The sequence below is a fragment of the Entelurus aequoreus genome, linkage group LG13 (assembly GCF_033978785.1).
Source record: "Entelurus aequoreus isolate RoL-2023_Sb linkage group LG13, RoL_Eaeq_v1.1, whole genome shotgun sequence".
NCBI classification, from domain to species: Eukaryota; Metazoa; Chordata; class Actinopteri; order Syngnathiformes; family Syngnathidae; genus Entelurus; species Entelurus aequoreus.
The window spans coordinates 28,224,307-28,250,633 of NC_084743.1; the positions used below are offsets into that span (position 1 = coordinate 28,224,307).

General features: G+C 37.3%; 1 protein-coding gene across 1 annotated transcript in view; it reads right to left on the reverse strand.

Annotated features, from left to right (window-relative positions):
- The window catches only part of LOC133663276 (low-density lipoprotein receptor-related protein 1B-like), an 872,326-nt gene that overhangs the window by 653,424 nt on the left and 192,575 nt on the right, over positions 1-26,327 (reverse strand). The window contains 1 exon segment of the mRNA XM_062067630.1: positions 24,260-24,382. Within this exon segment, the coding sequence (XP_061923614.1) occupies positions 24,260-24,382 (123 nt within the window).

Sequence of the window (26,327 nt, forward strand, 5' to 3'; positions counted from 1 at the left end):
AAATATGCAAAACATAGGGAGGAAATACAATAAAAATAGTGCAAAAGGAGGTAAGGTGCACAGTGCGGTCCTGAGAACGAATGTTCTGAATGTGTTGTTTAAATATTATACTATATACATCAGTGACGTGCGGTGAGGTTCATGGCTGGTGAGGCACTGACTTCATTACAGCCAGATTTACAAACGAATGAATGAAATATGAAATATGTGCTGCAGTCTGCCGGTGTACCTAATGTTGTGGCCCTGCAGTCATTCACAACTCCTCCAACATGAACATTGTTTTTGCACTTTTTGGCTTCTTATTAAATAACTTTTTTAAATAGATTCAATCTTGCACGTGGAAAGTTTAAGTGTGGGCTTTAATTGATATAACACTCCCGTCAGGGGGTGCATTCTACGGCAGGGGTGCATTCTCTACCACCAGGAGGTGGGATTACTGCGAGCCTCAGCCAGTGCGTCTTTTGCAGCCGTTTTATGAATGCTCAGCACAAGAAATACTTACACACATACAGTTGTTGACCAAATACACTGTACATTATATACCTCAGCTAACTAAACTAGGGAAGTGTATAATATAATCCATATAGCAATACGGTCTCACTGCACAGCAGGCCAGCAGTTAGCCTAGTCCGCAATCCATGTTGAGGCACAACGCAGTGACGTGCCTCAACTGGTTGCTGATCACCGCAAGTCTCTTCTCAGTATTTGAACGGCAAATGTGAAAATTCAGCGATTTTGAATAAAAATAATCTAAAAATGGTGAAGTTAAATGGAAAATAACTTTATAGTATAATCACTGGATACATATAACAATTTAATTTTTTTTTTTTCTTTTTGCATTTTTTTTCTTTCCATGATGGCACGTGAGGCCCCGCCTCACCTGCCTCCATTGACTGCACGTCACTGATATACATACAGTATATACAGAAGCATTCAGACTGTGGGTGGAAAGTAAAAATTGCACACAGAGAGGTGCTAAACTATAAAATCAGTGCCTATGAGTGTTCACCGGGGTTATGGCTTTAGGGAAACAAACTGTTCTTGAGTCTGTTTGTCTTAGACCTGATGACTCTGTAGCGCCTTCCTGAGGGCAGCAGGTCAAACAGGTCAAAGCCAGGGTGGGAGCTGTCCTTCATAATGTTGGTAGATGTAGTGTATGCAGTGTCACTTCAAACTACTAGTTTTTAAATCAAATAAAAGTTAAACTTGTTTAGAATTATCTCTGTCATTTGAATTAAAAAAATTAAAAAATAACATTTAATGTTTTATTTTTAGGCCGTAACACCCAGGTCTAGTAAGTACTTATAATAGTACTGCTACAAACAAACTTTACGGTGTGTAGAAGTCACGAGTTATCCCCTTGCATTACAATTTTGTCTGCCATCCATTTATCCTAAACATCTTTTTTTCATATTTCACAACTGACAAGTGCGTAGTCGCCACCAAGGATACGGTCCTGAGTTGTCCTCATAAGACGCACAGATAGTGCTCGCTCGAACTACAAGTTGGAGAAAGACCATATTTACTCGGGTTCCTCATGCAATCCTCGAAGCCCCCCTCCACCATAACTGTCGGCAGCTATTCAGTCCCAAGAGGCCTGTGGGTGAGCGGCTCAACCGGCACCTCCTTCTGCTCTCTGAGTATTCCAATCTAAACCCCCCGCCTTCCCTCTTCTCCTCCCCGCAGGCTCTGAAGATGCAGTGATTAGGTCTTCCTGACCGAGGGCAAGGGGAGGAGAGAGAGAGAGGTCATCAGTGTCAACGACATTTTTTACCAAAAGAAAAGAGAACACGCAGGTTGCCTCTTGAGACAAAAAGCTGGCTGTGTGGAAACCCTAGTCCAAATCTAAGACATTTTGCAGAAAGTCTTCTCATTTATATTAATTTCTAAAGGTTCCTTTATGACATCTCCCAGGATACGGCAGCGTATCATTCAAGAAGGTGAAATATATTCTAATCATGTCTCCTGTTTCCTGGGTAAAGCTGATCTAATTCCCCCTTCTATCAATACATAATCCATGTTAATGAGCTTTGCGCAATTCTTAAATGAACATGCAAGGTCTCCTTTCTCCTGGCATTGTAAATAAAACGGAGCCTGCAATAATCGATGTGATGATTAATGTCCTTCCGGAGATTATATGACTTGGCCCTAAGCAACCACGTCGAGGCTTCATCGTATGTCTCATATTAAAACAGGCTTCACGGAGAGGACGACATTAGGGCGAAGCACAATTACCAGCACAAGACAGGCACTGGTTCAGCCGACTGTAAAGAAAGTGACATTGCATGTAATATTGTATGTGCGGTATTAATGCATGAGTATACCTGTATAGTAGCACCTCAATTTACAAATGCAATTGTTTCTCAGACGGAGCTCTAAAACTCAACACATTTAATAATAATTGATCTAAATAAAGTGTGCAAAAACATCTCTTAAATTGCTAGAGTAAAAAAAACATATTCAACACAATCAAAAGCTTAACCTTCCTCTTATGTTAACGGGTCGGTTTTGACCCATGTCTTAAATCAGCTTTAAAATACACTAACAACAATTATCTATCATCCAATTTGTTTCTAATCTCTTGGTTACCTTGTTAGGCTTCCTTACCCATGAAAATATTGGTTTTAATATTTTTGGTGTGGGCCATTGGGCCTTTTTTTGGTCAGTATACCCCTCGATTTCAATTTAATAAATGGTAAAATTAACCTCAAGAGAATCGTATAAATAAATAAAAGGTTGTTGTGTTACCTGACTATTACTGATGAGTATTAGAACACATCTCTTTGCAAAAAAAAAAATGTTTATCAGTTTGAACATCAAATATGTTGTCTTTGTAGCATATTCAACTGAATATGGATTGAAAATGATTTGCAAATCATTTTATTCCGTTTATATTTACATCTAACACAATTTCCCAACTCATATGGAAACAGGGTTTGTACTACTTTCTCCGATGCTGCCACAGAAAGACGTGTTTTATGCCACTTCTTCTTTGTATCATTTTGTCCACCAAACTTTTTATGCTCTGTTTGAACGCACAAAGTTAATTTTTTCCTTTTTATAATTTTAACTATAGTAACATATACGGTGTTACGGGTCAATTTCGACCCATATATATTTACTTCAAGAAAAAGGCTAAAAAGTATTGTTTTTCAGCAACAGAACTTCAAGGTCAAACAAAACAACAACCAATCAAGCAAATCAAACCAATAGAAATAGATTACTAGTTCCAAAACTAATACAAAACAAAATCAGAGTAAAAGTCTCTGTGTGCAAGAACTTGCATGTGTATGTGTGTGTGTTTAGATCAGGGGTGTCCAAAGTGCGGCCCGGGGGCCATTTGCGGCCCGCAGGTAGTTTTTTAACGGCCCCACGGCACATTCTAAAAATACGATTAAATAAATAAAAAACATACAAAGTGGTATAAAAGAGAAAACAGGTGACAAGAAAATCTTGCAATGTTTACTCTAATAACACAAAGCTGCCATGCAGGCTGTTGTTTTCTTTAAAAAATAATAATGAATCAAAATCAATGTTATTATGAATTATTGACCTATTCAAGGCTCCAACTACGTCACATTAAATATTCCACTTTGAGAATGGAATGGAAATGTTGCATATTTTGTGTTTGCCATATAAAAAACAAAGTTGTTGTTTTTTTTCTGAAGAAGGGCCAAAAAAGAACAAACAAAAAACATAAACAACAATAAAAGTTATAATTGACGGCTAGATCTGAAGTTGATCTCAAGACAATTGTGTTTAAAGTAAGCAGTAAAACTAATGTATAATTTATTTTTTAACACTTCAATGAGTAGGACCCTTTTGGATCCCCGATAATTTTAGTGGGATATTTTTGTGTGTCATTGCTCAAAAAATAATAATACATTCAAATCAATGTTGTTATGAGTTGACATTTTTAAGGCTCCAATTATTATATAATCTCAAATATTCCACTTTAAAATTTTATTGGGGGAAAATATTGCATATTTTGTGTTTTTTCCATAACAAAACAGGGTTTTCTTTGACAAAAAGGGCATACAACTTAAATCTTTAAAAACGTTATATTGAAAGATAGACCTAATGTTGATCTAGAGATTTAAACCTTGAATAATAATAATACAAAATAATGACACATTTTCAATATTTTTTTGACCAAAATCCTTTGGGGAATCAAGCCTGAGTGGAGGCCTGAATGTATATTTTTTATACATATATTGTATTGTTTTTTTTAAATAAAAAAATATCAAAATGGCCCCCGCTTTTTTTGATTTTTCAGTGTGCGGCCCTCAGTGGAAAAAGTTTGGACACCCCTGGTTTAGATGCATGTGTGGCAAAAAGTGACACTTTTAGTGTGTTCTTTGCAGAGATATTTCTTGCAGTTGAAGCACAATACGTTTGTCTTTCTGTCCTTACTGCTTGGGCAGACCTGACACCTCTTTCTTTGAGAATCAGGTGGCCTGAGTGGGGTTGTGGCTGTGGCTGTTTTAGTTGGTGTTGAGGCAAGGCTGGCTAAGGAGGATGCTGGCGCGGATGCTCTTTGTGTTGCTGATGAAGTGGACGGAGTGCTAGGCGAGCTCTGCAGCTGTCTGTCCAAGGCTGCAGTGTCTGGGTCTCGGGGCACCCGTACACTTTGCTCAATGTGTGGCTTGACAAGGGAATTTGCCAGCTCATCAAGAAACATTCTCTGCTTGTTTTTTTTTGGATTGAGTTCCACCCTTGGTGGATGTGGGTCCACAACACAAACGCATTACATGCAGACCATTGGCCATCTCCTGGTCATTCGCTGGCAAGCGTAGGTGGCAGTCAGCTTGTCCAGGTTGTCCACTCCTCCTTTGTTTTTTGTTATAGTCGAGGATAATTGTGGGATTTTTTCTCACTTCCTGATGACACAGCTGCATATTTGTGAAGAGAAGACATAAGTATCACATTCCGTTTTTTCTTTCTTTGGGACAATATGAGACAACAGTGGTGGTGTCTGTAAAAGCAAACTTTGAAGAAAGCGGAGCCATACTTGCCAACCTTGAGACCTCCAAATTCTGGAGATTTGGGGGGGATTTGGGGGGCGGGGGGGTGTTAAGGGGGGAGGAGTATATTTATAGCTAGTATTCACTGAAATTCAAGTATTTCTTATATATACATATATATATATGAATAAAATACATACTTGACTTTCAGTGAATTCTAGCTGTATATATATATATATATATATACACTACCGTTCAAAAGTTTGGGGTCACCCAAACAATTTTGTGGAATAGCCTTCATTTCTAAGAACAAGAATAGACTGTCGAGTTTCAGATGAAAGTTCTCTTTTTCTGGCCATTTTGAGCGTTTAATTGACCCCACAAATGTGATGCTCCAGAAACTCAATCTGCTCAAAGGAAGGTCAGTTTTGTAGCTTCTGTAACAAGCTAAACTGTTTTCAGATGTGTGAACATGATTGCACAAGGGTTTTCTAATCACCAATTAGCCTTCTGAGCCAATGAGCAAACACATTGTACCATTAGAACACTGGAGTGATAGTTGTTGGAAATGGGCCTCTATACACCTATGTAGATATTGCACCAAAAACCAGACATTTGCAGCTAGAATAGTCATTTACCACATTAGCAATGTATAGAGTGTATTTCTTTAAAGTTAAGACTAGTTTAAAGTTATCTTCATTGAAAAGTACAGTGCTTTTCCTTCAAAAATAAGGACATTTCAATGTGACCCTAAACTTTTGAACGGTAGTGTGTATATATATATATATATATATATATATATATATATATATATATATATATATATATATAAATACATATAAATAAAATAAATACTTGAATTTCAGTGTTCATTTATTTACACATATACACACATAACACTCCTCTCTACTCATTGTTGTATTTGAAAGTGCAATGTTTTGCAGCCAGTAGCACAGCCTTTGAAGGAGCATAGGTATGGGCATTGTAATATTCTGGGTTGGAGTCAATAATCAGGCGAGGTGACGAAGTTACGTCTCTTTACTTCATACTTCAGAACCGACTCCCACACTTGCCGTCAGGGTGCGCAATGCAACGTAAACCGTTGGCCAACCAAGTAACCACAGAACAATATACGGTATAGTGTTCTGTGGTTACTTTTTGGTTGGCCAAGCGGACGTGACGACAGGCTGTCCTCACTCAGGTCCGCACGGACCTTGAGGGGGCGTGCCTTAAGTCCGGCTGGAAATCGGGAGAAATTCGGGAGGATGTTGTCCCGGGACATTTTCGGGAGAGGCACTGAAATTCGGGAGTCTCCCGGAAAATTCGGGAGGGTTGGCAAGTATGAGCGGAGCGCTGTCCTTCACCTGCAAGATTTCAGCAGGCAGCTCAGGTTTTTTTTTCTTCACTGTGCCCACCATGGTAAGTTTCCTCCTTAGAAGTTATTGTCCTTCTTCTCACCACAGGTGGCCTCCTCATCAGATGTGTCTGTGTCCTCTGGATGATACTCCACATTGTCTTCCTCCTCAGAAACCTGTTCATCCGTATCATTATGCTGCTCTGTGTCCTCGACCTCATTTGCACCAAAAATATTATCCAGAAGTTCTCTCACTGTAAATCATTTTTTCATTTTTGCCTGCTGCAAATTGGAGATGTGCACTCTGCAAGTCACCAACTCTATACTGAATTGACCTTACATGTATGGACATGCCCGTCTTTGTTTGTTTTTGTACTGGATAACAAGGTAAAATGAGAATCCCCTAAAGCTCACATGATTGGGAAAGGAGCTGGCTGTCAGTGTGTTCAGTTTTGGCTCTAATTATTGCTTTATAACCTTTTTTTTATATATATATAAATGACACTAACAACACCAAGGTCATAATTTCAACAAGAGCATTTTATAATTTAGTGAAAAGAAAAAAAAAAGGTTTATTTTGTTGAAATAGAGGTTCCTGACAAAGTCAAAAAGCCTTGGTGCAAAACAATAAATGTACGTGGTTATTGTATGCATTTAAAAACTAAAACGGGTCAGTGCCGACCCTAACACAAGACGAAGGTTAACTATTAGCCATTGTCTCTCAAATGAATGTCTCCCATTGAAACTAAATCAAATCAATGTATTTTGTACTTGGCTCGCCCAACACAGCACAATTTTAAAAAGGAACATGCCTTTGTATTAGTGTACAGCTCTGGTAATGGGTACATTCGCACTAGGGCTGTGAATCTTTGGGTGTCCCACGATTCGATTCAATATCGATTCTTGGGGTCACGATTCGATTCACAATCGATTTTTTTCGATTCAACACGATTCTCGATTCAAAAACGATATTTTCCCGATTCAAAACTATTCTCTATTCCTTCAATACATAGGATTTCAGCAGGATCTACCCCAGTCTGCTGACATGCAAGCAGAGTAGTAGATTTTTGTAAAAAGCTTTTATAATTGTAAAGAACAATGTTTTATCAACTGATTGCAATAATTTAAATGTGTTTTAACTATTAAATGAACCAAACATATGACTTATTTTATCTTTGTGAAAATATTGGACACAGTGTGTTGTCAAGCTTATGAGATGCGATGCAAGTGTAAGCCACTGTGACACTATTGTTCTTTTTTTTTTTTTTTTTTTATAAATGTCTAATGATAATGTCAATGAGGGATTTTTAATCACTGCTATGTTGAAATTGTAACTAATATTGATACTGTTGTTGATAATATTCATTTTTGTTTCACTACTTTTGGTTTGTTCTGTGTCGTGTTTGCGTCTCCTCTCAATTGCTCTGTTTATTGCAGTTCTGAGTGTTGCTGGGTCGGGTTTGGTTTTGGAATTGAATTGCATTGTTATGGTATTGCTGTGTATTGTTTTGTTGGATTGATTAATTAAAAAAATAAATAAATAAAAAATATAAATAAAAAAATGATTTTTTAAAAATGAGAATCGATTCTGAATCGCACAACGTGAGAATCGCGATTTGAATCGATTTTTTCCCCACACCCCTAATTCGCACCCACCTGCAAAAATATATATATATATATATATATATATATATATATATATATATATATATATATATATATATATATATATATATATATATATATATATATATATTACAACCATTAAGCATGAGTGGAAGAAAGGTTTTTGTGTTATCATTCATATTCTCTGAAGAATGGCCAAGAATTCATAAATTATCCCAGGGTATGTAAACTTATGAGCACGACTGTATATATATATATATATATATATATATATATATATATATATATATATATATATATATATATATATATATATATATATATATATATATATATATATATATATATATATATATATATACACACACACATACATACATACATACATATGTGTGTGTGTGTATATATATATATATATATATATATATATATATATATATATATATATATATATATATATATATATATATATATATATATATATATATATATATATATATATATATATATATTTATTTTTGCAGGTGGGTGCGAATATACTGTATGTGTACATATATATATGTGTGTGTGTGTGTATAATGTGTATATATATATATGTTTGTGTATATATATATATATATATATATATATATATATATATATATATATATATATATATATATATATATATATATATATATATATATATATATATATATATATATGTACTAATGCATGAGTATACCTGTATAGATGCAATGGTCTGTCAGAAGCCCAGAAATTCACTGACCTTTTATGCACACACATTAATTACAAACAAACAGGTCACAGGTGAGGATTGGAACCTTGATTAGCCATTCAAACCTGTTTGTGTTAACTTGTGTGCATGTTATCAGATCAAAGTCACTGGGGTGTTTTGATCAGGGTCATTTGGGTACTTTCTTTTGTCAGTTTGATTTAAAATGAGTAAACACAGTTGTTTGCCAATAAATAGCTTCACACAACCATTAAGCATGAGTGGAAGAAAGGTTTTTGGGTTATCATTTATAATATATATATATATATATATATATATATATATATATATATATATATATATATATATATATATATATATATATATATACATACACACTACCGTTCAAAAGTTTGGGGTCACATTGAAATGTCCTTATTTTTGAAGGAAAAGCACTGTACTTTTCAATGAAGATAACTTTAAACAAAAATGACTTATCTAGCTGCAAATGTCTGGTTTTTGGTGCAATATCTACATAGGTGTATAGAGGCCCGTTTCCAGCAACTATCACTCCAGTGTTCTAATGGTACAATGTGTTTGCTCATTGGCTCAGAAGGCTAATTGATGATTAGAAAACCCTTGTGCAATCATGTTCACACATCTGAAAACTGTTTAGCTCCTTACAGAAGCTACAAAACTGACCTTCCTTTGAGCAGATTCAGTTTCTGGAGCATCACATTTGTGGGGTCAATTAAACGCTCAAAATGGCCAGAAAAAGAGAACTTTCATCTGAAACTCGACAGTCTATTCTTGTTCTTAGAAATGAAGGCTATTCCACAAAATTGTTTGGGTGACCCCAAACTTTTGAATGGTAGTGTACATACGTGTGTGTGTGTGTGTGTGTGTGTATATATATATATACACATATACATACACACACATATACACACAAAAAATACACATATACATATGTGCACATATATAATGTATGCTAGCGAGTAAGATGGGATATCTTGGGGTAGATCTAAGAGGGTTCACTGTGACATTTGCTATACCAACTAATGGCGGGATGCTTGTAACTCATTGTTTGCTTAAAACTTAAAGCATAACAGTTAGTTGAAAAACAGCTCTTATCTCTAAACATTCTTAAATTGAGGTACCACTGCATTGTCAAGAATTGCAGTTGAGAATATTTTATGTATTTACTTGTATATTGCCAACTGTTATTTTTCTTAATGGTTGGAACCATATTTTTTTTTTTTTTACCAGATTTGTGTATAGGTAATTGTCCTTAAAGATAAGTATCAATTATATTTACGATACCGGCACACTTACAGTGATATTGTTACGATCTACTTGTCGGCGTGTTAGGTGTGACCCCATAATGCAGGAGAGCGCATACAGCATGCAGGTAAAGAGTTTGTAATTTAGAAAAGTACAAAAAACAAAATAAAGTACAACAGGGAAATGCACAGAAAAGCACAGGGAAAGATGTGCATGTAAGGCTTAGGCCTACAGAGAGCTTATAATAATAAGAATTGCAAAGCACAAAAATCAGTTACGCCAAACAGTGTCCTTAACTCCAAACAATGATCCCGCAACCAACCAAGCCGTAAGACTGACTTATATAGTCCTCAAATGATAATTAGAAGCAGGTGAAAAGCATAATCGCTAATTACCTGCAGGTGATCAGAATCACGCTTGGAAGCAGGGATGAAGGCACTGCAAGCTAACACATACAGAATCGAAAGGGAAGTGAAGAGAAAACAAGAGCGCAAAACAGGAAATAAACCCCAAAAAACACCCAAAAACTAAACTGAGACCGCAGTAAATTAACTGCAAATTAGCGAGGAAACACTGTACTTTAGTTGTTGTGGTGAATGCTGCAAGACTGCAAGTCAAAATATTTAGTAAATGTAGTACTGTTTATGAGAAGGAACCATGTATGTATAATCTGATATTGTCAAAATCCAAATTGATTTATTGCCTGTGTTCGTTGAAAAATACATTGAAACCTTGGAAAAAATAACCAATGTTAAATCCCAATCGCAATACTGAGGAGGGGGGAGAAAATCATAATTATATTATTTTACATAATTGCTCAGCTCTAATTTGCATTGATCCATATGTTCACTTAAATGCTAAATTGATAGTCATTGCGTATGAAGTGGTTGTGGTGCCCTTTGCCTTGGTCCAAGTATTTGGGGTAATGTTGCATTATCACAGCAGTCACTGAGGCAGAAACAAGCTTTCCCCTATTGCGATAATCCATTAAGAAATGTCCAAGCAGCTGTGAACATGAAAACAGCTGCTGACTCTAATTATAATGTTTATATGAACAAGGGGGTTTCATTTGATTTCTCTAGACAGCATTCCCAGCACCGTCTTCTTGATATTTGACTTCTCTACACAAAGAGATTTGCTACTGCAAACTTTGGCCATCTTGTTACTTTTTGATGCAAACAAAACTTGTATTCACCTGACATCACGTTTAATTAAGTGAGACTCGAAACAGTTGGCCAGCGAGCCTCTGTTGTCCTGGCATTCTGGGCAGCATTTTGCCTTTCTTGAAGGAAAATACCCTATGATTGCATTGATTTAGGCTGTTGGAATCATTCAAATCATGAAAAGGATCAAAGTGTCTTCAGAGTTTCTCGAGAAGTAATCAAGACGGGAGAAAGAGTGCAAGATTTTACGAAAACAACGAGAAAAGCGAGGAAGCAGATCAAGTCAATCATGCACAAGTTTGCAGAGATCACTTCGTTAACGGTTTGTTTGAGGTTTGTTAAAGCTTTGTTTGATATACATTTAACGTATACATTTAACGTTTAGTATTTCCAATGTAAGTATCATCTTGATACTGTTTGTATTTTATCTTGTTTCGGAGTTCTTAAAACACAGTTTTGCTAGGAGTGTTTCCTAAAGCACTAATTGAAACCAGTATGATTGTCCTCCTGTTGGTGGGATTGCCTTCACAAGAACGCCTGTGCGTGAAATCTTTTAAAGTGGGGAGACTGGTGCACAGACAGCCACCACACTGTCCTTGGCAAAGAGAAGGCCAGGGTCCAATGGCATGGAGACCAATACAATTGGGGGCCCTTCTTTGCTGCAGCCTTCTTCCGCCTTTGTGACCATTGTGGAGCTTCTATACAACCATCATCCGCCCACTTCGCCGTTGAGGTCTTTTCAATAAAGGTGAGACACAGGTAAACGCTGGGGAAGGGGAGGTGAGAAAAAAATTCAGTCTAAGCCTGGGCCCTGGAGAGGGGGTCCAGATTGAGGCCAAGGAAGAAAAACACCTTATAACCATAGCACACATAAACATGTGTGTAAGAGGGAAACATCAAAGAACACAAAGGACATATGCGTTTCCAGGTTTCCATCTGTTTTGTTGTTTAGAATGATGTCTAGAGCACAAGAAAGTTCCACATGTCTGGGAACGTGACCGACGGATAATCATTGGGCTCACTTGACAAATCTTCATTTAGATATTGTATAGGGATACATATTCCATATATAGATGGATTGTATTGCTCGTATCTGCTTTTAATGAGAAGATCAAGGCCCCTTGCATATTCGGGCTCCAGTACTCCAGAATGCCCTCCCAGTAACAGTTAGAGATGCTACCTCAGTAGAAGCATTTAAGTCCCATCTTAAAACTAATTTGTAAACACTAGCCTTTAAATAAATCCCCCTTTTAGACCAGTTGATCTTCCGTCTCTTTTCTGCTCTGCCCCCCTCTCCTGTGTGGATAGGTTATTAGGTGACCACCGATGAAGCGCTAGCTGTTCAAAGTCACTCATCTGTGCATCAGTTGGGGACGTCTCTGCACTCTTGACTTGTCTCCACTCAAGATGATCCCCCTGGTCGCCTCTTGATGTGGGATTTGAGCTGAGGATGTCGCCTGTGCAGCCTTTTGAGACACTTGTGATTAAGGGCTATATAAATACACTTTGATTGATTGATTGATTGATGTCTTGGTGGCCCAACGCTTCGTTTACTTCCGTTCAAGTCACGTGACAGAATACAACTAAGGATGTCCGATAATATCGGACTGCCGATATTATTGGCCGATAAATGCTTTAAAATGTAATATCGGAAATGATTGGTATCGGTTTCAAATTTATCGGTATTGGTCTCAAAAAGTAAAATGTATGACATTTTAAAACGCCGCTGTGTACACGGACGTAGGAAGAAGTACAGAGCGGCAATAAACCTTAAAGGTACTGCCTTTGCTTGCCAGCCCAGTCACATAATATCTACGGCTTTTCACACACACAAGAGAATGCAAGGCATACTTGGTCAACAGCCATACAGGTCACACTGAGGGTGACCGTATAAACAACTTTAACACTGTTACAAATATGCGCCACACTGTGAACCCACACCAAACAAGAATGACAAACACATTTCGGGAGAACATCCGCACCGTAACACAACATAAACACAACAAAACAAATACCCAGAGCCCCTTGCAGCACTAACTCTTCCGGGACGCTACAATATACACCCCCCGCTACCCCCTACCTCCCCCCCCACCTCAACCTCATCATGCTCTCTCAGGGAGAGCATGTCCCAAATTCCAAGCTGCTGTTTTGAGGCATGTTAAAAAAAATAATGCACTTTGTGACTTCAATAATAAATATGGCAGTCCCATGTTGGCATTTTTTTCCATAACTTGAGTTGATTTATTTTGGAAAACCTTGTTACACTGTTTAATGCATCCAGCGGGGCATCACGACAAAATTAGGCATAATAATGTGTTAATTCCACGACTGTATATATCGGTATCGGTTGATATCGGAATTGATAATTAAGAGTTGGACAATATCGGAATATCGGATATCGGCAAAAAAGCCATTATCGGACATCTCTAAGTACAACCTATAATACAGATTAAATACACTATGATAAGTGTTCTAAAAATGAATAATGGGGGGGGGGGGGGGGGGGAGATATACAAGATGTTTCTTTTTCATTCTTCTTTTTAAGGATTCTGTAACAATTAACATTTTGTAAGAATGGCTATTTTAAAATGTTTCTTACCCATCTCTCAGTTACTCGATTTCCGTACAGTAGATATCAGTCCTTATTGTGCCATGTCTGAAATTGTCAAGACTTGGACTATGGGTTGTTTGTTTTCCCGAGATGCAAGTAAAGTTGGAGCGGGCAAGGCGTGAAGGTAAGGACATCTTTTATTTTAACACTATAACTACAAAAAAGGAAGCAAACAAAAGGCACGCACAATGGCGGAGAACAAACCTGACTATTGAAACAAAAGACTAGCACAAAGGCAATTAACTATGAACATGAAAGAAAAACACTTACTGTGGCATGGCATGAAGCATGAACTATAGTAAACAGGAATCTCATGGGTAGCAGAGGTAATGTCGCCAGGCTGACTGCAAGTTTAAATACTGGTGACATCATCAGTGAAAACAGGTGCGTGACTCAAAACGTGAAACAGGTGCGTGACATGAGGACAGGTGAAAACTAATGGGTAGTCATGGAAACAAAAACAATGGAGCGTAAACAGAAACTAAAGAGTCCAATAACTAAACAAAACAAAACATGACTAAAACAAAACATGATCACACAAACATGACAGAAATAATTTCTGTGTAGGCCTCCGAAGACATTTTAGCCAGAGTCACAAAAGGCACACTCGTACCATAGTAATTTTTTCTGCTTTTACTTTGAAAATAAAACTTAGTGTATGTAGATTAAAAAAAACAAAAAACATTTCTGTTCACTGGGACTTAATTTTTTGTTTAAATAATTATAAAATTCAAATAAACCAATCTGTTTTTTCCAATTTCCACTCAAGAAGTAAAAATTCAATGACCAAAAGATACATTGATCCATGACCATAATGTTTATCCCTGGGGAGCCAATCGCAATCCTGGGTTACATCTTTGACTATAGTGTCAGAGAAGCAGTGTCAGTTTCTACCATGAAGGAACTTAAAGTGTTGTTGCCGCAAGTAGCCGAGTCTGTCTTAAGCGCCAAGTTGAAGGCATAGTTTTACACTAGCATGGTATTCTCGATAGGCCTGCCACACAGCCCCACAGAAACAGCTCTATATGGCGGGATCAACAAAATCCAGTTTCCTTATAGCAGTTTGCAGAAGGATGTCAGGGTTTCCTGCACAAGAGAGATGCTAGCTTATCAAAACTCCAGTGACACCTCAGTTGCACCAGCAAGCTTTGTAGTGAGAACTGGTAGAAAGTTCACAGACGACGGGTTTGTGGGATGCTTAAGTCACACAGTGCGGATGCATGGCCATTGGGTGAGCAGGGCTGGTACTAATCCACCACCCTTGTTGCGACCTGGCTCAGCACAAGGACAGATACCATCTTGACCTGGAGGAGGTCCGGGCTGGTATTGAGGATATGAGGACCAGCACGATGGTGAATATGCAGAAGCTAGAGGCTTGAGCGCTGGGGAGGAAACTGATCTGGAATGACATCTGTAAGCCGGAACCACAGTGCATTAAGTTCCTCATCCAAGCTGGGGAAAATGAACCCGCCGATATAGCCCAGAAATGGGCCGAACCTTCTGGGGCACAAGTCGGGGTCTGGACGGCCAAATTTTGAGACCCCGAACACCCGATTATCTCAGAAATCATCACTAATGTGTGCATTTACACATTGCATGATTCATTTAGACAAAAAAAATAAATAAAAGCACCATAAAACATATTAGTTTATGCATGAAAATATGCTTGAGATGCAATTATTGTAGAGTGTTAAGTTATAGATGTATAAATCCTTTTAGCAGTCATTTTAGTTACGGCGTAAGTGTCTCCCTGGCACTTCTCTATTTTGATCACATTAATGGGTTTGGAGCCATCAATATTACTGCAGTGAAAACATACCGTATGCTTCCATTGGCAAAGTGGAAATAAGAAGCTTTCACTCGGTTTGTCGTCACATGAACACACACACACACACACACACACACACACATACTGGTTATAATTTGGAATGGGGACCAAGTTTTTGATCATCACTTGTGGGGACCACCCTTTCTACAGGTTGTGGAGGAATAAAAAAAAATTGGTAAAACGGACACTGGCCAGTTAGCTCATACACGTCTTTAAATCTCTCGATTGATGAAGTAATGTGCTGATCATTCTTAAAGAGTTAATATGGTTCATGGGGACCAAATTTAAATATTTTTGCATAATTCACACAAATTTCTACGTGACTACTAAGGACCATTTAAAAAAAAAAAAAAAAAGTTCAAATTAAATATGACATGATCCTCAGAATACAGCACTACAGCTGTCCTCTTATAGGAAGTTTCACCACTTAAATGTTAAAGCAAATCCTGCATCTTCTGTGACATTACTGAAAACTGCTATTTAGCAGTAATGAAGTTGTCTGCAACTCCAACTACCATATATAGAAGGATGGAACATTCTGAATGTGAATCATACTTTAAGGTAATAATGTTTTATAATCATGCAGTATGAAAATGTCATCCTAAGGAACACTAAACCAGATTTTGTTTTTGGAATAATATATTAGTTTTAACTAAGGATGGATACCATACAAAAGGGGTGTCAAACTCAAAGTGGGCCAAAATGTAAAACTGAACAAAGCCGCGGGCCAAGGTTGAACAAATTAACCTTTTAATAGGGACCCAAACAAGTTTTGCATTGAAAATTGAACAAGCAAGGCTTATATAACTTTATAGCGACATGTAAAATCGAGTTTCAAATAATAATAATAATAATTAAAAAATATCAATGGCATATCAAATAAAATTTAAATACAAATTGAATGCCTCTTTTCTATTTGCAGCCTTCTGAGGTAAATATCAAAATAAACTTTTTCCACAGGCTAATAATACATTTGAAAATAAAATAACAATAATGAATGAATCAAACATTCAAGCCTTGAAGTAGCAAGAGAAAGTGGATGAATAAAACGTTAATTATTGCTCAGTTTGCTACACTGATTTGCTTTAACACTGAATATGGAACAAGAAACGCTTGTATAAATTAATAGTGCAAAATCAACTTTCAAAAAACAAACGAAAAAAACATCGATGGTATATTAAATAAAATGTAAATAAAAAATTGAATGCCACTTTTCTATTTGCAGCCTTCTGAGGTAAATATCAACGTTAACTTGGTGGGCAAAGGCGGGGTTTGGTGGTAGCGGGGGTGTATATTGTAGCGTCCTGGAAGAGTTAGTGCTGCAAGGGGTTCTGGGTATTTGTTCTGTTGTGTTTATGTTGTGTTACGGTGCGGATGTTCTCCTGAAATGTGTTTGTCATTCTCGTTTCACAGTGTGGCGCATATTTGTAACGGTGTTAAAGTTGTTTATGCGGCCACCCTCAGTGTGACCTGTATGGCTGTTGATCAAGTATGCCTTGCATTCACTTATGTGTGTGTAAAAGCCGCATATAGTATGTGTCTGGGCCGGCACGCTGTTTGTATGGAGGTAAAGCAGACGTGACGACAGGTTGTAGAGGACGTTGAAGGCAGTGCCTTTAAGGCACGCCCCCCATAATGTTGTCCGGGTGGAAATCGGGAGAAATTCGGGAGAATGGTTGCCCCGGGACGGGCACTGAAATTCGGGAGTCTCCCGGGAGGGTTGGCAAGTATGAGTATTATTGTTGTGTCATTTGTAAATAAAAACAGATTACAATGATTTGCAAATCCTTCTTAACTTATAAACTTATATTCAATTCAATAAACTGCAAAAACAAGATAGTTTCCAAAAACAAATGTGGACTCGTCAGACCACAGAACCCTTTTACACTTTGCATCACTCCATTTTAGATGAGCTTGGGCCCAGCGACGCCGGCGGTGTTTCTGGGTGTTGTTGATAAATCGCATTGGCTTTGCATAGTAGAGTTTTAACTTGCACTTACAGATGTAGCGACCAACTGTAGTTACTGACAGTGGTTTTCTGAAGTGATTCATGTGCCCATGTGGTGATATCCTTTACACACTGATGTTGGTTTTTGATGAAGTACCGCCTGAGGGATCCAAGGTCACGGGCATTCAATGTTACGTGCAGTGATTTCTCCAGATTCTCTGAACCTTTTGATGATATTACGGACCGTAGATGGTGAAATCCATAAATTCCTTGCAATAGCTCGTTGAGAAACGTTGTTCTTAAACTGTTGGACAATTTGCTCACGCATTTGTTCACAAAGTGGTGACCCTCACTTAATAATACTTGTTTGTGAATGACTGAGCATTCAATGCAAGCAGCTTTTATACCCAATCATGGCACCCACCTGTTCCCAATTAGCCTGTTCACCTGTGGGATGTTCCAAATAAGTGTTTGATAAGCATTCCTCAACTTTCTCAGTCTTTGTTGCCATTTGTGCCAGCTTTTTTGAAACATGTTGCAGGCATCAAATTCCAACTGAGCTAATATTTGCAAAAAATAACACTGTTTTCCAGTTTGAAGGTTAAGTATTGTGTCTTTGCAGTCTATTCAATTGAAAATAGGTTGAAAAGGATTTGCTAATCATTGTATTCTGTTTTCATTTACGATTTACACAATGTGCCAACTTCACTGGTTTTGGGGTTTGTAAATACCATTTGTATTTTCTTTGGCCCAAAGAAAATGCAAACTAAATACAGTAGGGTATGGGGACCCCTAGAGGTAGTTGTAGGGTGTCCCCAGCTAAATGACATATAGATCATAGCAATGGACACTTATTGGATCCATTTGTAGACCCTCAGTTACATTAACATTGATATTATACATTTGGGCCCATAGATATAAATGCAATTAAATGTATGTTTGATTTCGCAAGCTACTTTTGCCTGTGTAGCTTGTATTATAACTTGCCAAAATTCTCCGGGATAGCTTCCCCTGTAGCTTAGCTACATTTAATCGAGAGTAACTTGTATCTTAGCTTACTACATTTTCCAAGTAGCTTGCCCATCACTGCAAAAAGCACATCATAACAAAATAACAAGTTTAGTCACACTTTTCACAGTTGGTTTAATTGAAACAAACTCTTATATGATATATTTTCTAGTGTGGTTTATTTAAAGTACCAGTATAATTGAGTTGAGTTGAGTTGAGTTGAGTTTGAGTTTATTTCGAACATGCAAGCTTACAACATGATACATCACAATTTCCAGTTTCTCTTTTCAAAATGTTCGAAAAGGAGTAGGAAGAAGCAGAGCTTATTTAATCCTACCCCTTTTCTTTACATAACAGTTGCTAAACTTTTTGTTCACTTCCTGTTCACAATTTTTTCACAATAAACTCCTTAAGTAATCACAATAAAAATAAATAAATAAATAATAGTACGAATTTAATAATAATAATTGGTGAAGTAAGTCATATTTCATATGATGAGATAAGTAAGATTACTTTAAAAATGAATGAATGGATGGATGAAATAAATTGAGAATGTTTGTCATGGTTCTTCTTCTTTGTACTTTGTAAACACTTTAAGTTTGAAGAGTTTCTTGAAGTGGATCATATTAGTACATTGTTTGATTGCTTTGCTTAATCCATTCCATAATTTAATTCCACATACTGATATACTGAAGGTCTTAAGTGTTGTACGTGCAAACAAATGTTTTAAATTACATTTTTCTCTAAGATTATATTTCTCCTCTTTTTTTGAAAATAATTGTTGTATATTCTTGGGTAGCAGGTTATAGTTTGCTTTGTGCATAATTTTAGCTGTTTGCAAATTCACTATGTCGTGGAATTTCAGTATTTTTGATTCAATAAATAAAGGGTTTGTATGTTCTCTATATCCAACATTATGTATTATTCTAACTGATCTTTTTTGTAACACCGTTAATGAATGAAGTGTACTTTTGTAATTATTTCCCCATATTTCTACACAGTAGCTCAGATATGGTAACACTAGTGAGCAGTAGAGAATATGAAGGGATTTTTGGTCTAGAACATGTTTTGCTTTATTCATTATTGACATGTTTCTTGCAACTTTATGTTGTATATTTTTTACGTGAGATTTCCAGTTCAATTTATCATCAATCATTATACCTAGAAATTTGGTTTCATTTACTCTTTCAACTTCTATTCCGTCTATTTGTATTTGTGTTTGACTTTCTCTTCTACTGTTACCAAATAGCATTATTTTAGTTTTACTAAGATTCAACGATAGTCTGTTTTTGTCAAACCATCTTTTTAATTTGTTAATTTCTTCTGTTATTATTTGTATTATCTCCTGTGTGTTCTCTCCTGAACAAAACGCTGTTGTATCATCCGCAAATAATACTAACTTTAAATCTTTTGTAAATTTACAAATGTCATTTATATAGAGATTGAATAATTTAGGTCCTAGTATTGATCCCTGAGGTACACCACAGGATATATTTAGCGTTGTAGATGTGTGTTCGCCTAGCTTCACGTATTGTTTCCTGTTCGTTAGATAACTTCTTATCCAGTTTAAGACTAACCCTCTGATGCCATATTGTTCTAGTTTTTTGATTAATAATGAAAAACATGTTGACTTTATAATGAAGCGATTATCATGTATTTCGGATTTATTAATCCAAAAGATTTACAAAGTTTTTGAGTAAACAGATATGATCAAAATAATATAATTGAGCATGAGCAGTCACGTGATCCGTGACGTGCATTTAAGGCCACAGTTCCCTTCAACAACATCAATTACTCAGAGCATACTTTGTAGGAAGGCAACAGACTACTTTGGGACAAATGATTATCCAGAATCCAATATTTTTAAGCCTGAATATAAGGAGGATGAGCACACAGTTGCTTAAGTAAAACACTAAACATCATGCAGCAGTATTGCTGATAAAACAATCACTTACTCTACGGTGTCTGCTCTCACTGGGATGCCAACTTATGGGATATTCATATCTTCCCGTTTGGATGAAGAATTATTCATTATTCACAGGAAGGGTTAAACAAAAAGTGTCTTTCGCATGTCTTTCTCGTCTTCTTTGGGTCTAAGTTGGACGTCAATGTTTACCAACTTCTCGGTTTATGGCCACAATTTTTTACTATCCAGTTGAGGCATATAATTTATGATCTTGAATTAACTTTCACCAACTCAGTGGTGAAGTAAGAGCTCACCGGTTCAATATGTTAATATAGCAAAATTAGCTAGTTCGCTCTCTTAGATTGATGCAAGCTGTGTTAGCGCTTATAAAACCAATAACGTTAAGACTTGGTTAATATCAAGGTCACAAGATAGAAACGAATATTGTTGATTGTTTTTGGATGGTTATTCAGAGGGCTTTGTGGGTGGGATGGAGGAGCTCCTGTTGATTGCATTGTTAGCTGACTTTTGTTAACGTTTATTTACGATTTAGAATGCATAAAAAAGACAAACATATGTGTTTTTGTCTGACAAAGAGCACATCCATTTCCCAATTTTGTATATTATCAGTCATACGGATTTGCTGACTATGGGCAAAGTGCAGAGGACTTCCCCCATGACGACATCAGCATGGAAATTGCCGAAGTCATCGTAAGTGGGATATTGAAAATGGACGTCTGAAATGGTGGGATTGTGTGGATGGTTAAGACTATATATTCACATACTTTGCGGATTGGAAATATAATTGGATATGGTTTAACGGATAAAATAAAACACAATTAAGCATATACACAGCATTTTCCCATTATACTGTGAAAGCAAACCATCCAAACCTGGGTGCACACCAAACGAGCAGACCAAGACCCTTTTAAACATTTGAAGTAACCTAATGCTGACTGACTGAAACACAAATGCTTGTGATAGGCTGGTTAAACCTGAATTAAAAACAAAGGTGCAATCGGTCGTGGCAATCTCTTTTAAAATGTCTCCGGCTAACTGATGTTCAGATGATAAGGCTAAAAACACACCCTGAAGGTACATGTACGCATTTTTCCTTTGCATGTTATAAAAGTTCACAAACAAACTGTTGCCAAATGCACAAATGCCTGTATTTAGTATGAAACTTTGTAAAGAAAAACTATACATATGTACACCTACATATGTCCCCTCCAAGGTTTCTCATTGTATCCCACTGGGTTGAGTTTTTTCTTGCCCTGATGTGGGATCTGAGCCGAGGATGTCCTTGTGGCTGTGTAGCCCTTTGAGACACTTGTGATTAAGGCCTATATAAATAAACTTTGATTGATTTATACTTGGTGGAAAAAAGTTTGAAAACCACCGATCTAGAAACAAGTAAGGAGTTTTAGGTCAGTGGTCCCAACCACCGGGCTGCGGCCCGGGACCGATTGGTACCGGGCCGCACAAGTAATTTTAAAAATAAAAAATAAAAATAAAAACATTTTTTTTTTTTTTTTTTTATGAAATCAATATAAAAAACACAATATATACATTATATATCAATATAGATCAATACAGTCTGCAGGGATACAGTCCGTAAGCACACATGATTGTATGTATTTATGTAAAAAAAAAAGTATTTTTATTTATTTTATTTTTTTAAATACACCCCCACCCCCCACCGGTCCGTGGGACAAATTTTCAAGCGTTGACCGGTCCACAGCTACAAAAAGGTTGGGGGACCACTGTTTTAGGTAACACTTTAGTAACACCATTAATTAGTTGCTTATTAAAGTAACATAGACTTAATTTAGAGTTATTTGGACACTAGGGGAAATATAAGGGTTAGGGTTTGGGTTACTAATAAGCAAAAATCTGAGGTTATTGAGGGAAGACTCTTAGTTAATGGCTTACTGGTTGTATAATAAGGCCATGCAGTATAAGGCATTAATATGTACTACTAATGACTAATTAAGAGCCAATAAGTTACTTATTTGCATGTTAATTAAACAACTGATTAAGGGGTGAATAGGTTCCCCATACTAAAGTGTTACTGTGTTGTAAATGCATTTTTAAATTGTCATAGGTAACCCTGGTTGAAGCAGTGTCAAATAAGCTTAGACAAAAAACATGCATTCAATCAACATTCCTGAAAACAACAGTAAACCAATTGTTTGAATGTAGATTGAAATACAAATAAATAATAGGTGTGTTTTCAGCGTACAATGAGTACCAAAAGTACAGTGTCAAAAATACTATTGAAATGACACTATTTTTATCCATCTTGTTTTTTTAGGAGGTTAAAGGCCTACTGAAAACCACTACTGCCGACCACGCAGTCTGATAGTTTATACATCATTGATGAAATCTTAACATTGCAACACACGCCAATACGGCCGGGTTAACTTATAAAGTGCAATTTTAAATTTCCCGCGAAATATCCGGCTGAAAACGTCTCGGTATGATGACGTTTGCGTGTGACGTCACGGGTTGAAGCAGACATATTGGAATAGCACGGTGGCCAGCTTAAGTCGTCTGTTTTCACCACATAATTACACAGTATTTTGGACATCTGTTTTGGTGAATCTTTTGCAATTTGTTTAATGGACAATGAAGACAGCAAAGAAGAAAGCTGTAGGTGGGATGGGTGTATTAGCGGCTGGCTACAGCAACACAACCAGGAGGACTTTGAGTTGGATAGCAGACGCGCTATCCGACGCTAGCCGCCGACCGCACCGATGATCGGGTGAAGTCCTTCGTCGCGCCGTCGATCGCTGGAACGCAGGTGAGCACGGGTGGTGATGAGCAGATGAGGGCTGGCGTAGGAGGAGAGCTAATGTTTTTAGCATAGCTCTGTCGAGGTTCCGTAGCTAAGTTAGCTTCAATGGCGTCATTAGCAACAGCATTGCTAGGCTTCGCCAGGCTGGACAGCATTAACCGTGTGGTTACAGGTCCAGGGTTTGGTTTGGTGTCTCCTGATAGTAGAAGTAATAATAGTATTGTTGATCTTCTGTCTATCCTTCCAGTCAGGGGCATGTTTCTTCTGTTTCTATCCGCAGTTAAGCACGATGCTATCACGGTAGCTCCGAAGCTAAAGTGCTTCACCGATGTATTGTCGAGGAGATAAAAGTCACTGTGAATGTCCATTTCGCGTTCTCGACTCTCATTTTCAAGAGGATATAGTATCCGAGGTGGTTTAAAATACAAATATGTGATCCACAATAGAAAAAGGAGAAAGTGTGGAATCCAATGAGCCCTTGTACCTAAGTTACGGTCAGAGCGAAAAAAGATACACCCTGGCGTCCTGCACTGCACTCTAATCCTTCACTGTCACTTTCCTCATCCACAAATCTTTCATCCTCGCTCAAATTAATGGGGTAATCGTCGCTTTTTCGGTCCAAATCGCTCTCGCTGCTGGTGTAAACAATGTGCAGATGTGAGGAGCTCTTCAACCTGTGACGTCACGCTACTTCCGGTACGGGCAAGGCTTTTTTTTATCAGCGACCAAAAGTTGCGAACTTTATCGTCGATGTTCTCTACTAAATCCTTTCAGCAAAAATACGGCAATATCGCAAAATGATCAAGTATGACACATAGAATGGATCTGCTATCCCCGTTTAAATAAGAAAATCTCATTTCACTAGGCCTTTAAAAATGCTGATTGAAAATGCAAATATGTCTAAACATTACAAGCGAGACCCTCAAAAATCCCTTCCAGCGTGATGAACGAGCAATTTGAAGTCGGGAAAAACAGTTTTGGATTGTGTGTTAACGTGTCCCATAAAAAGGTCGCAGGGCATCGGGCGTGAAGAATGGATGGAATGACTGACTTACAAGTCCTGTCCCTTTCGTCTGAGGCATCGGGGCAGTCGGGTTCGCCATCACAAAGCCAGGCCTCGGGGATGCAGGTTTCCTGATCGTGACAGTGAAACTCCCCTACATCACATAAGATGGCTTCTGGATGGAACAAGGAGAGGGGTGGAGAGAGAAACAGGTAGAATGTAGCATGAGATGATTAATATGAAAGTGGGTCACATTTTAAGCACGGTATGAAGATGATGGCGAGTGGAGAGGATGCGGTGTCACCTGGTCCTGCTCTGCAACCTTTTGTTGCAGGGGAGGGAAGGTGACACCGCCAATCAACACGGTGAATTAACAAGCACAACCAAAGGCATTTCAATAGGAATATGTGCCTTGATTGCGTGAATGTGATGCCATCCATCAATGGAGTCGGGGCGCGCCGTGAAGTGGAGCAGACGGCCATGCATTTTTATTGGCCCAGATTAAACCGCTTTTAAAAGGTGACGGACTCAGACGCGGTGCAGGAAATGTGATTTTGACAGCTCCTCTAACCAAGACGCAACGTCCTTCGCTTGAGTAAAGTATTACAAAGCAGTTTTGACAAAATTTCCTTTATCTCTCTGCCTTCCTTGCTCTCGTACTTTGATTTGACGGAGGGATGGGGGAGTGCAGAAAAAAAAGCTCAGTCGACTTAAGAGTCATAGTGGCCTTTCATTATGGCAAGTATCCATCAAAGTGTTGACATGTTTGCCGCCGGTAGCTGTCAGAGCTTGAGCTTGATGTTCCCCAAGAATAAGGCAAGGTTTTGCGAAAAAAAAAAAAAAAAAAAAAAATGATGTCATGTCAAATACTTTTTCTCAAGAGAAAAACAAAACATAATAATTTATTTATGCACTTAACCAAAAAGAGCTCGAACATCCTCTCTCCATTCTGAGCCTTTTTATTTTTTTTCCCGACAAAAGTGTTTTGATGCCATCAGGGAATGGAGTGGATCATGTGGGAGATTTGGTGTGCAGCACTTAAATGCTGGGACTGATACACGCTACAACGTGATGCCGCTCATTTCCCCGGCACCCTGCAGCAAATTCACTACCCGGGGGACCGATCGGAAAAGGTCAAACACTTCATTCATCCCACTCTCCTTTTTTCCCACTGATGTAACACATCTGCAATTTTACTATTTAAATCAGGGCTACTTGTAAATATTCAAGGAATCGTTTCACCTTTTACAAGAGGGCATTTTTAATTGTGTCTACCAGCATCTTAATTTTCCTGATGGAACTCAATAAATCAATAAAGTACTATATATCTATCTATTTTCCAAATTCAGGAGAACTAAAAATAAATTAATGCCATGCTCACAACCGGCTCATCGTATAAAAATGTCCATACGGTTGCAGGGTTTCCCCCGGATTGCTTAGATACCTTTGGCGGTGGGGTCGTGGTCATCATAATGTCATTGTATATTTTGCATGTTTTTCTTTAAAAAGGTTAAAAAAATGTGTTTGTGTATTTAAAAAAAAAATCAGTATTAGTATTAACTAGTATCAACATAAACATTTTTTATATCTATAGCATATACATATATATATATACATACATATGTATGTATGTATGTATATGTATATATATATATATATATATGTATATACACACATGATATATATATATATATACATATATATATATATATATATATATATATATATATATATATATATATATATATATATATATATATATATATATATATATATATACACACATACACATTTATATACACGTATATATATATATATATATATATATACATACATGCTTATAATGACTGTATGAGGCTTCTCCTGAGAATTCCAAGAAGATCCAGTGCAAGCCAGATGTTTGTTAGTGTTGGGGTGCCCACTTTTTCAGCGTTGCTACGCAACATTATGTATAAGTTTATGTGTAGGGTATCTGAGTCTGAAAATGACATAATCTCTGTGTTAACGAACTCTGGCCGCAGTTCTGTTAAGTACTCATCTGGTCTGTGGAATCATTGGCACACATGTTTGTATGTCAGAAACTGACATTTGGGTTTTATGTTTTTATTATTTTATGTTTT